The sequence below is a fragment of the Microtus oregoni genome, unplaced genomic scaffold (genome assembly GCF_018167655.1).
Source record: "Microtus oregoni isolate MIOR12 unplaced genomic scaffold, Mior012 000000F_ref0000247, whole genome shotgun sequence".
NCBI lineage: Eukaryota > Metazoa > Chordata > Mammalia > Rodentia > Cricetidae > Microtus > Microtus oregoni.
In genome coordinates, this window is record NW_024543059.1 from 63,539,089 (window position 1) to 63,550,369 (window position 11,281).

Consider the following 11,281-nt stretch of genomic DNA (forward strand, 5'->3'; position numbering starts at 1 on the left):
GGAAATAGTAAATAAAGCTTAGAGCAGACTGACCAGGGACAAAACAGACTTCATGCTGCTAACTAGGATCTAACAATACTACCGCCTTTTCTCATTACCTCAGGTTTATTTGTTCTTTATGAAAGCTACAACAGACTCACCCTATTTATCTCACAGAACCATTACCTCTAAAGTTAGAGCCCTCAGTCTAGAATGATCATCCTTTTTGTTCAACATAGGCCTCCAATAATATAATTTCTAAGTGGGGTCCAACCTGAACCATGTGTCCATTTTTGTGCCTGGGGATCTTAGCAACAAGAGGTGTGACAAGAGGAAAGGGATATAGGTAGACAGGCACAAAAGTTGTCAGTCATTCCTGCTGCTAACATCATGTTTTCTAAATTTGTAGGCTGAAAAAATCCTGCAGATATTTTTGCAGTTAAAGGAAGAAGTGAGTGATGCCATTCTACAGACAGACCAGACTCTGACAAAAAGGGAAAAGGAGATTGAAGGTAAGGCACAAGATAAAGGACTACATGCCTCAAAAGCTCTGGAATGTTTAGATTAGTAGTAAAACTAGGATCTTGAAGCAGACCTAAAATAACAAAGCTATGTCTCAATGGCTAGTATCAAACATGATAGTACTATGATGTCAGCAGCAACAATGAAGCAGGTGAGAAAGAGAGCATCACATGCTGCATTTACATCTTCCTTCTTGATTGCCTTCCCAGTGGAGCATGTGAGAGCTGAAGCCACCAAGGCTGCAGCAAAAATGCAGGAGGAAATGCAACAGAAGTATGAACAGTTGCTGCAAGTGAAAGAGAAGAGTCATGAGAAGGAGATGAAAGAGCTGACTGAAAAGATGGAGAAGGAACAGGCCGAGATGAGAGAAATGCAACAGAAGTATGAACAGTTGCTGCAAAATGAATATAAGAGTCAAGAGAAGGAGTTGAAAGGTCTGACTGAGAAGATGGAGAAGGAACAGTCTGAGACTAGAGAAATGCAACATTATTATGAACAGTTTCTGCAAGATAAAGATAAGAGTTGTGAGAATGGGCTGAAAGAGCTGACTGAGAAGATGGAGAAGGAACAGGCTGAGATTAGAGAAATGCAAGAGAAGTATGAACAGTTGCTGCAACAGAAAAAGAAGAATATTGAGGAGTTCATGAAATATGTTATTGGGATGCTAGAACAGCATAAGGTTCAGAAGTTAGAGTAGCAAACAAAAAAGGTACTTAAATTGCATTACTTCCAATATTCTTTTCATTTAAAAATTCGTTAAAGTGTCTGTGTGTGTTTTTGTGTGTGTGTTTGTCTGTGCACATAATATATGTAAAGGGCGAAAGAGGAAGTCATATCCCCTAACTTAGTGTTATAGGTGTTTGTGGTTCACCTATCATGGATGCTTGGAACGGAATTCCAGTCTGTAACATACTTTTTACTGCTGAGCTATCTATCCAGACTCCTGTTTTTTTTTTCTGTTCATCAAAAAAATGTATTGAAGCCTAAATGCTGAACAAGCCTGACCTCATGGGCTGTTAATTCCTAAATATCTGGTTGATTGTCTGTTGCCCATGTCTGGTGATGAAGTGATCAATAAGTAATGGCATAACACTAAGTCATTTAGGAATATATATATATATATTATGGCAGCTATGCTCTTTGTGTTATATCTTTATTTCTTTCTTAAGACTCTATGAACCAGGAACTATATTCCTATTATGTAGAATAAAGAAGCACAGGTTCACTTAAGATTAAACATATACAATCTAAGTACTTTTGGTAATAGAGGCAGGAGGATCAAAAAGTCAAAATCATCCTCAGTAAATAGGGAATTCAAAATCCACCAGGGCAATAGCCCATGCCTCAAAAATCACTATATATAAAATACATAAACAGATTAGGCTGTTTTTCCCATAGTGGGATCTGCAAAGATAGGTTTTTCCATCTCACCTGGTATGAGTTTATTCCTAAGAGAGAGTTCATGAGGAAAGAAACTCCTCCATGCTCACAACTACATGAGTGTCTGTCTGTCCTTTTTTTATCTTATACTTTCTTCTCAATTTCTGTACAGTTGTTGCCACATCCATGGCTGTCTCGCCTGTGTGACAAAATGCCTCTCAGGTGGTGGCCATCTCAAAATGAAGGGCTCGTGCTTCCTGGAGCTTGGCCCCCGGTGGCTCCCTGGCAGTCTGCTCGAGTTGAGGTTCCTGATCAGCCTCAATGACCTCGTTCACTTTGTTCGTGGCGATGGTTTCATGCATTGGCTCTGCTATCTTTTTCTTTTGTCCTATTTTTCTCTTGACAAAAACTTAATCTGTTCCAGGAACCAGGAAACATTCCCAATGGCTCCTTGAATACGGAGGAACTGATGCATCAGTTCCCTCCCTTGACTCAAGTCATTAATGTTATGATTAAGACTCCAGCTCCCTCTCTGGGGGAATTTATGAATACCCTAGAACAGAAAGGGCTCATGATAGGAGATTTGGGAGAAGATGGGTGAATTATGAAGGAAAATATATGGAATGGCATGGAGAGGCTAGCCAGAATGAGAAACCCCTGGTGCATTTTAGATGGGAAAAAAAGGCAGGCTATTCTTGATAACATGTAGCCAGCCGTTCAATATTGGAGCAAACCCTGGGGGTGGAATCCTGAAGAATGGTGTTTGGGTTACCTTGGTTACCTTGAGGGCAGATATGATTTAGGGCCATGAGAAAGCACAGTTGGTTAGTGGTGTAAGACGAATTTCAAAGAAAATCTCTGCCCACCTGGCCCTGACCACAAGACTTGCTGAGAATAATCAACTGCCTGTAATCATTTTTCTATGTAAGCTTTTATTTCTGCCAACTTCCTTCTGTAATCTCATAAAAATGATGCTTGAATTTTAGTAAAATTGCAGCAGATTCAATTCTCATTAGAGTTGTGTCTGTCTGTCATAAGCCGAATCCTGGGTTCTCCTAAGCCTTCACCCCGTTCTCCCTCGGTCTTTGATCTCCAAGAGAGTCAGCCTGCGACAAGTTGTGAGATAGAGATAGAATTCATTTTCTTCAAAATGGGACACTAATTTTCTTATCAATTATCTGTCACCCTTCTACCAATTTTTGGAAGTTTTCACAAAATTTCTCCTTCCCACCCTCCTCTCTCTTTTTCTTTCTCTGATTGCACACATTTGTGTGCATGTTTGTGCTTCTTCATCTGTGCACATGTATGTGAAGGTGAGAGAACTACCTCCAATATCCTTCATCATCTTAGACTGTATTTTTTGAAATGATCTCTTACTGAACTTTAAACTCACTGGTGGGGCTAATCTTGCTGGTCACTGACCACTAAGTTTCAAGGATTTGCCTACATCTGCATTTCATGCCTGGTATTACAGAGCAGTACTATATATAGCTCTTACATAAATACTGTGGGTTCTAGCAGGCATATTCCTGACTCAGCCATGCCCCCACCCCAGACTCAATTTCTTACATTAAGATTCAGAGCCTTAGTTAGACATTCAGAATTCATTCCTGTGCTGTATGTTTATACAAGGTTTGAGTATGGAGATGATTAAAGTCTATAATGATAAAATTTCAAGACAAGTGATTAAGATTAGAGAGGTTATAGACAACTGATGAACAGAAAATCGATACTGGTAATGAAAGTTCATCAGTGAAACTGTTTCCTAGCTAAAGGAATCCCTAAGAAATGTGACCACAGCTGCCAAAGAAAAGGCATAATTTGAGGAGAAGGCTAAAAAATTCCAAAAAGGAAAAGCAAAAGCAAACCTCTAAACATTAAATTTTACTCATGAATAAAAACATTTTTAAATTATAATAAAAATTAGGTCTTGAGAAAATTTTAAGAAATTAGTAAGAAAAATTATTAAAATTGCATAAAACATAACAATCAAGTCAGTGTAATGATTCATTGTCTTTACTCGTTACTTTTCAGAAATATACAGAACTATGGGAGATATATAAAAGAATGCAAAATGAAAGGCAAAACACAGGCACATGTGTCATAAGCTGAAGGCCTAAAGAGTGATATCATTCTGCCATTCAAAGCAGAGCTGAATTGGGAATGAGAGTCACTTGAGTTGAAAAATAAACTACCAATATGCAAAGATGTTCAGTGTGATAATTGAAATCAGGTTTGTCTTTAAATATTATTGTGCACCAAGGATGCCAGTGCTGTCTTTACCACAAGAGAGGTGCCAACATCATTACTCAGGAGAAAGTTCCTTACCCAGACGATACTGAGGATATGAATTGACACATCACATTTTTAAATATTGGCACATAATTAGGAATAATGATTTCCACAGATGTGATGAGTCTGAAGGGCAGGAATAGTCAGTCTCATTTTCTACAATGTAGAGTTCTCCATTCTATAAAAACTGTTCAAACATTCACCAAGAGCATGATTTGTGGACACTGGTAATGTATAACTTTATGAACACATTCCATTGTAAATCAAGACAGATGCATGGAGATCAGAGTCCCCATATATAATATCCACAGGAAGATGAAAGAAGACATTGGCAGGACAAGGAGCTGAATCCCAGGTCTATGGCCTGAAGAAGGGAATATTTAAGTTCACGCATATTGAAAGTTTAATCAGACATTTCTAAACTTGAACAGATGACACTGGCTACATAATAACATGATGACAATTTAGGATTATGTAGATCAGTACCTTTAAAGATGGAATTTTATGATGGCCAGTGCTTTATAGATATCAAAAGTTTTTTAAATGATTTATCTGTAACCATAAACTTACATTATTCTTTTCCTATTATTACCTGCTATTTTTGAAATCCTGGTGATTTTTCCCCAAGCATAATAAAGATTATTTTTCCATATTTTTTGACCAGCTCTTAGTACTATGGACTATATATAAACTTTATCCCAACTACCAGAACCACAAACTAAGTGTTTAACAGCTTTTAAAGGGATTGAGAACTTTTGTTGGGTTTGGTTCAGTTGGCAAAATACTTGCTGTACCAACATAAGCATGTAAATTCAGATCACAATACCCACAAAACAAACTTGACATTGTAGTACATACCTATAAGCCTAGCACTGAAGTTGGGGAAGGGTAGATAGGAAGATCCTTAAGGTCTATTAGCTAGTCAGCCTAGTCAACAGATGGGCCATGGGTTGACTGAGTGACCCTGTTTCAAAAGTAACACAGAGAACAATTGAGAACACAGTCATCTTGTTTCCTGGAAGTAGATGTGACCAGAAATAATTATATTATACATATTAAAAGTCTCAGAAAACAAATGCATGTTTTCTTTGATATACACATCCTGCCTGTTTATAGAGGCCTAAATTTATGTATGTATAATGATACAGAAGATAAACTGAAACTATTCAGAGAAACAATGGGGACTATGGAAGGAAGAGGATGAGGAGAAGGGGAGGAATACTGGGGCATGCTAAATAACAAGATATGATTATATGAAAACATTCTCCTATGATACAATGCTGGGAGCCGATTTGAATAGTTGCCATTACAAGATGGCATTTGGCCCCAGCCTCGCTTGATAGATAACTCCATATTAGGGTTGCAGTTCTTCCACCGGAAAACAGGGTGAGTTGTTGTGATCTAGCTGCCCACACTTCCCCTGACCGGCAGGGGAACATCCTGGTCTGTAATTGACAGGGATGTTCCCCTGCTTTCTTTCCTGCCGGTGGGTCTCCAGAAAAATAGTTAAAGTATCAAAGTATCAAAAGTTGCTAGGCAGACTCCCTATATAAGCAGCTATAGTTCAGAGCCACTTGCCCCTTACTTTCTGCTCTCCCTACAACCAAGAGGCTCCAATAAAGCGTGATTTGAGAAGAATCCTCGTCTGGTGGCTGTTCCTTCCTGCTGGTCAGGGAGCTCGCCGCAATACAACACCATGTGTAATGAGTATATGCAATGAATATCATAAAAACCATTTGTGATCAACAAAGGAAAAATTTAAAATATTCATTCTAACAACTCCATCTAAATAACTTAACAATTCAAATAAATTAACTAATTGGTTGCTACAGAATACCTGGAAAAAGCAATTGAATGAAGGAATGATTTATTTTGGCTTATGCTCTGACATGACTGTCCATCAGAGCAGGGAAATCATGGTGGCAGGAGTATGAGGAAGCTGGTAATTTTGTATCCACAGAGAGGAGATAGAGAGATGTACCCTGGTGGTACAATCAATTTCTTCTTTTTATTTAGCTATAAACTCCAGCTCATGTAACGTCTGTCCACAGTTAGGATAGTCCTCACACTTTTATTAACCCAATTTAGAAACTCCCTCACAGACATGCCTGAATGTGTGTTTCCTCGGTGATTCCAGATCTTGTCATGGTAATAATCAATATGACCAAATGTCACACTCTTTTAGGATAAACAAGATCACCTGAATTATATCTGCTCAAGAAATTTGATTTATAGTTTAAAAATATCAAAAAGCTACTTTTCTGCATCCAGAAGACTTTCTTTTACTGCACATGTAAAGAAGAAATAATAGGAATTCTACAGAGATTCTTTCGGAAAATAGAAGAGGAAGCATTTCCTAATTTAGTCCAGGTGAGAAACATTGTCTTCTTGCCAAAGTCAGTTATAAAACATTACAAATCAGAAAAATAACAGATTAACATGCTTCATGAACATAGACACATAGCTCCATGAGAAAATATTAGCCAACGAAATCCAGGAATGTAATGAAATAGTTTACTTACATTAGGCTGGGTTTATCCTAAGGAAAAATGGCTGGAACAAGAACATATGATTTATTACACTGAAAGCTAAAGAAAACAAAATGAAATGCTGGCTTCCTCAAACAGCTACATAGTAATTCTGTCACAGCACCCATGAGCAATGAAACAGTCCCCAGGGCAGTGCAAGTCTCCTGTCTTATTTCATTTAACTGGGGATTTGGGGTTTGGATATGGTTGCAAGTTGTTGCTGTGGTTTTGTTTTGATATAGGGTCTTTTTACACTGCCCAGACTACAAATAAACTTACATCAGTTCTTCATTCTTCACTTCCCAGGTGTGCACCATCACAACATGCCAGATGTCAACTTCTTTAATGAAATAAAGGGTAGCTACAAAAAACCTTCATCAGCCAGGCGGTGGTGGCGCACGCCTTTAATCCCAGCACTCGGGAGGCAGAGGCAGGCGGATCTCTGTGAGTTCGAGACCAGCCTGGTCTACAGAGATAGTTCCAGGACAGGCTCCAAAGCCACAGAGAAACCCTGTCTTGAAAAACCAAAAAATAAAAAAAAAATTAAAAAAAGCCTTCATCAGCATCATACTTACTGTGACAGTAAATGTTTGCCTCTCTGACCTAGGGAAAATCCTAGGGCGTCCATTCTCACCACTCACATTCAACCTGACACTGGATTCTAGAGGCACGTGGATCAGAACGGATAAAATAACGCAGTTTTTGTTTGCAGACAATATGAATGTGAAAATCCCAGGGAATCCAAAAATGTATTCTGACAACCAATCACTGAGTTCCCAAATTTATGAATCCATATTCCCTGAGTTTGCCAAATCTGCGAATCCAGTTTCAATGAGGAAGTCTGTTTCAAAGAATAAGGTGGACAACAATCAAGAAATAGATGCCAAATGTTGACCTCTGATCTCCTTATACAAACATACACATGCTTACAGGAAACATGTAGATCACACTTTTTATACAGACACACACACACACACACACACACACACACACACACATGCACACAACCCTCACTATGTCAGGCAACAAATAAAATCTGAACTTCATTTATTTTGATATGCAAACAATGAACAAACAGAAATCAAAATTTACAAAACAATAACTAGAGAAAAGGGCAAAATATTTATCTGTAAATTTAACTAGATATATAGGATCTCTATGTTCAAATTTAATCTAACAACAGAGATTTGCAGAAAAACTCATGATCCTTAAATCTCAGAATAAACTTGAAGGGATGCCACAAACCAAAATGTGGCAAACCTGGCACTGGCAGGCCTTGAACTTCTCCCACATTTCCTTTGCTTAGCTAAAAGCCTTAAGATTATATCCCTAAAGCTAGCCCCCAAAGTCTATTCCCTTATTTGACCACTTCCTCCTCCTGTGGCTTACTGCCAAGGTCTAACTCTCAAAATATTGAAAACCAGCAATCAAAAGCCCCTCCTGGCTCACCCTATTTGCCTTCCCAATCTAAATTAAATACCTCATCCTAAATGGGGCTTCCCTTTACCTTTATAAAATCCATTTGCCCATGGGCCATGTCTGTCTCCTCTTTATCCAGAGGCCATATTTTGTCATCATCATTCTCCCCCAATAAATGCCCCTGGCCCCTCTCCATTGCCACTCTTCCCCCTCTCCCTGTTTCCTTGCCCTTCTCCCTAGTCTTCTATCTCCGGTCTTTGTCTCTTATTCCCTGACCATTGTCTCTTCAGAGCAAATAAATCTTTGTGCTGAGAATGTGGATTTGGGTTATCCTACAATACTAACACATAATTCTTACTGAGCACTCAGTCTCTGTGAAGGTCATTCAGGTCCTCTTTCTATAGTTAGCAATTTCTAAAGCAGTGGACAGCAGTAACAAAGGTGTGCTCCCCACATTGGGCAAGGTGCCAGTGGACACTAAAACATGTATAGTGGCATATATCAGCCATTTATCCCAATAGAAAGGAAAGAAATGTGACCACAAATTCTTAGGGTCAAACACTCACTTACCATTCACATACATTCCCCAGGGCTTCACTCATAGAGGAAAGCACAGAAGAGAGGAGAGCCTAACAGAAATGACAAACACTGTCACATTTTATTACAGAGATCATCCCAGTTTAGGTCAGAAACAGTCTCTCATAGACAACCAGATATGTCTAAGCTGGAGGGGTTATTTATTATGAACTCTTGGCCAGCCTGTCACCGGTGGCACATACATTTAATCACAGCACTCAGGAGGCAGAAGAAGGTGGATCTCTGTGAGTTTGAGGCCAGCCTGGTCTATAAGAGCTAGTTCCATGACAGGCTCTAAAACTACAGAGAAACCCCATTTCAAAAACAAACAAACAAACAAACAAACAAAACAAACAAAAACAAAAACAAAACAAAAAAGACCTTTTGGCTAAACTCCAATGATATTTGGGAAGTTGGTACTGAATGGATGCTTTAGTAGTTAAGAGCACTGGCTGTTCTTCCAAAAGTCCTACATTTGATTCCCAGCATCTATGTAGTGGCTTACAATTATCCCTAAGTGTAGTTCCAGGGAATCTGATGTCTTCTTCTGATATCCCATGGGCACCTGACATGTACATGGTGCACAAACACACATACATCCATGCAAGCAGAAAAACCACTTTACACATAAAATTAATTAATTTTAAAAGAATTGAGAAGTAGCTAACAGTTTAACCATGAAAAAAGACAATAAAGAAGTATTCATAGAAAATCAGAGGCTCTTTTTTCTCTTTTTTGATTTTGGAAGGAGCTCTTTTATCACCAACACAAGATGTTATCATATGTACTTTGTAAGTTTTAACCACATTTCATCACCAGAAAAGCAGTGAAGAAAAAGAAACAAAAAGAGAGGTGTGCAAAAGAGGGAACAGAAGATAGGAAGTATGAAAACTTACCAACTCTATCCAAACATATTTTTAATGATTTGTCTCCTACTCAACAACATTACCTCAATCAAAGTCCAACTAGATACATTAAATTCAGATATCAAACTCCATCATCTGGTGGCTATCACTTTCATCACTAACTGTGAATGTTCAATTGGTGGTGCATATTCCCCTAATACAGAAGAAGATCCATCCTTCTGGATCCTGTCAATTTTGTTGTTGTTCACCATAGCACCATTGGAGCCTAAACAGGTGGTGTGGGAGGTCCTTCTGTCTATGTGTCTTTATTGGTTAGTGAAAAAATTGAAGAACCTATAGCAAGGCAGAAATTAGGTAGGCAGGGAAAGCTAGGCTGAATGCTGAGAAAAAGAAGGATAGAGTCAGAGAGAAGCCATGGAGCCATCAGAGTCAGACATGACAAAACTGGTAAGCCACTGACATGTGTCAATATACAGATTAATGAAAATGGGTTTAATTAAGATGGCAGATGCCACGCCCACGATGACAACACCTGTGTGACAGAATGTTTCAGTAGTGGAGGTCGATGTCGGGTGAGGGGTCTGAGCTTCCTGGAGCTGTGCCCCCGGCGGTCCCCTGGCAGTCGGCTACAGTCGTGAGCTTGACCAGCCGCAGCCTTTGCAATCTTTTCAATCACAACGTTCCTGGCCATGCTGGCGCTGTTGACGCCTGTTTCTTTTCCTTTCTCTTCTATCTATCTTGACAATCATAAGCTTATCGTGCCAAGGAGGTTATGGACTTTCTCAACAGGAAAATGTCCCCAATGGTTCCCTGAGTTCAAAGGAACTCATGCGTTATCTCCACCGTTAATTCAGGCCATAAATCAGGTGATGCAGGATCAGCCAAAAAGTTTAGGGGAATTTATGGATACTTTAGAACAAAAAGAGTTAATGCTGGAGGTTCAGGATACAGACCCTGACAAAGTGAACATAAAGATGCTAAAGAAAGAAAATATTAGATAACATGAAACCAGCTTTACAATAGTGGTCCAAGTGTTGGGGCACCGACCCCAAGGAAGCTTATTGGAATTATTTAAAGAGTAAATGAGACCTTGACCCCTGAGAATGTTTGCAGTAGTTTTATGGTATGAGACAGTTTTTAAAGAAGATTGCTATGTCCTTAGCTGCAACCGTAAGAAAATTCTAAGTATAGAAATAGCCTGTGTATATGTGATCTTTTTCTATCGCTGAAAGGGAAGTGTGCCAACTTCCTTATTTGATTGCATTTAGTTTCTGTTCTGTAATAATATAAATACTATGCTTTGATTTGAGTAAAGTGCAGCAGATTCTAACCTCAACCTGAGTTGTGTCTGTCTATCATTCGCCGAATCCTAGATTCTCCTTAGCCTTCACCCTTGTTCTCCCTCAGTTCTCAAGCTCCACGAGAGACGGTCTGTGGCACACTAACTGGTGCTTAGCTCCACCCTCTGATGCCAAGCAAACTTTATTTGTCAGACTACAAATAAAACCAATCTCACTACACTGAGGCCAGCTTGGGAGTCACAATTCCACTACATTGGAGACAGCAACCTATCTGTTCATGGTTGTAGTCAGAAATGGCTAACTTAAGCATGGAACATAAGAAACTATTAGAGATTAATCTGTCAATGAGGTTTTTATAGCTATTCACTTAGTGATAGGCAGCTTAATGAGGTGCTTTATAACACAGTTTGGGAGTCAA

General features: G+C 39.0%; 1 protein-coding gene across 1 annotated transcript in view; it reads left to right on the plus strand.

Annotated features, from left to right (window-relative positions):
* Positions 1 to 1,198, plus strand: part of LOC121465645 (guanylate-binding protein 2-like) — a 146,245-nt gene extending 145,047 nt beyond the window's left edge. Inside the window, 2 exon segments of the mRNA XM_041678979.1 lie at positions 389 to 491; positions 711 to 1,198. Coding sequence (XP_041534913.1) covers positions 389 to 491; positions 711 to 1,198 — 591 coding nt within the window.
* The last annotated feature ends 10,083 nt before the right edge of the window (positions 1,199 to 11,281 follow it).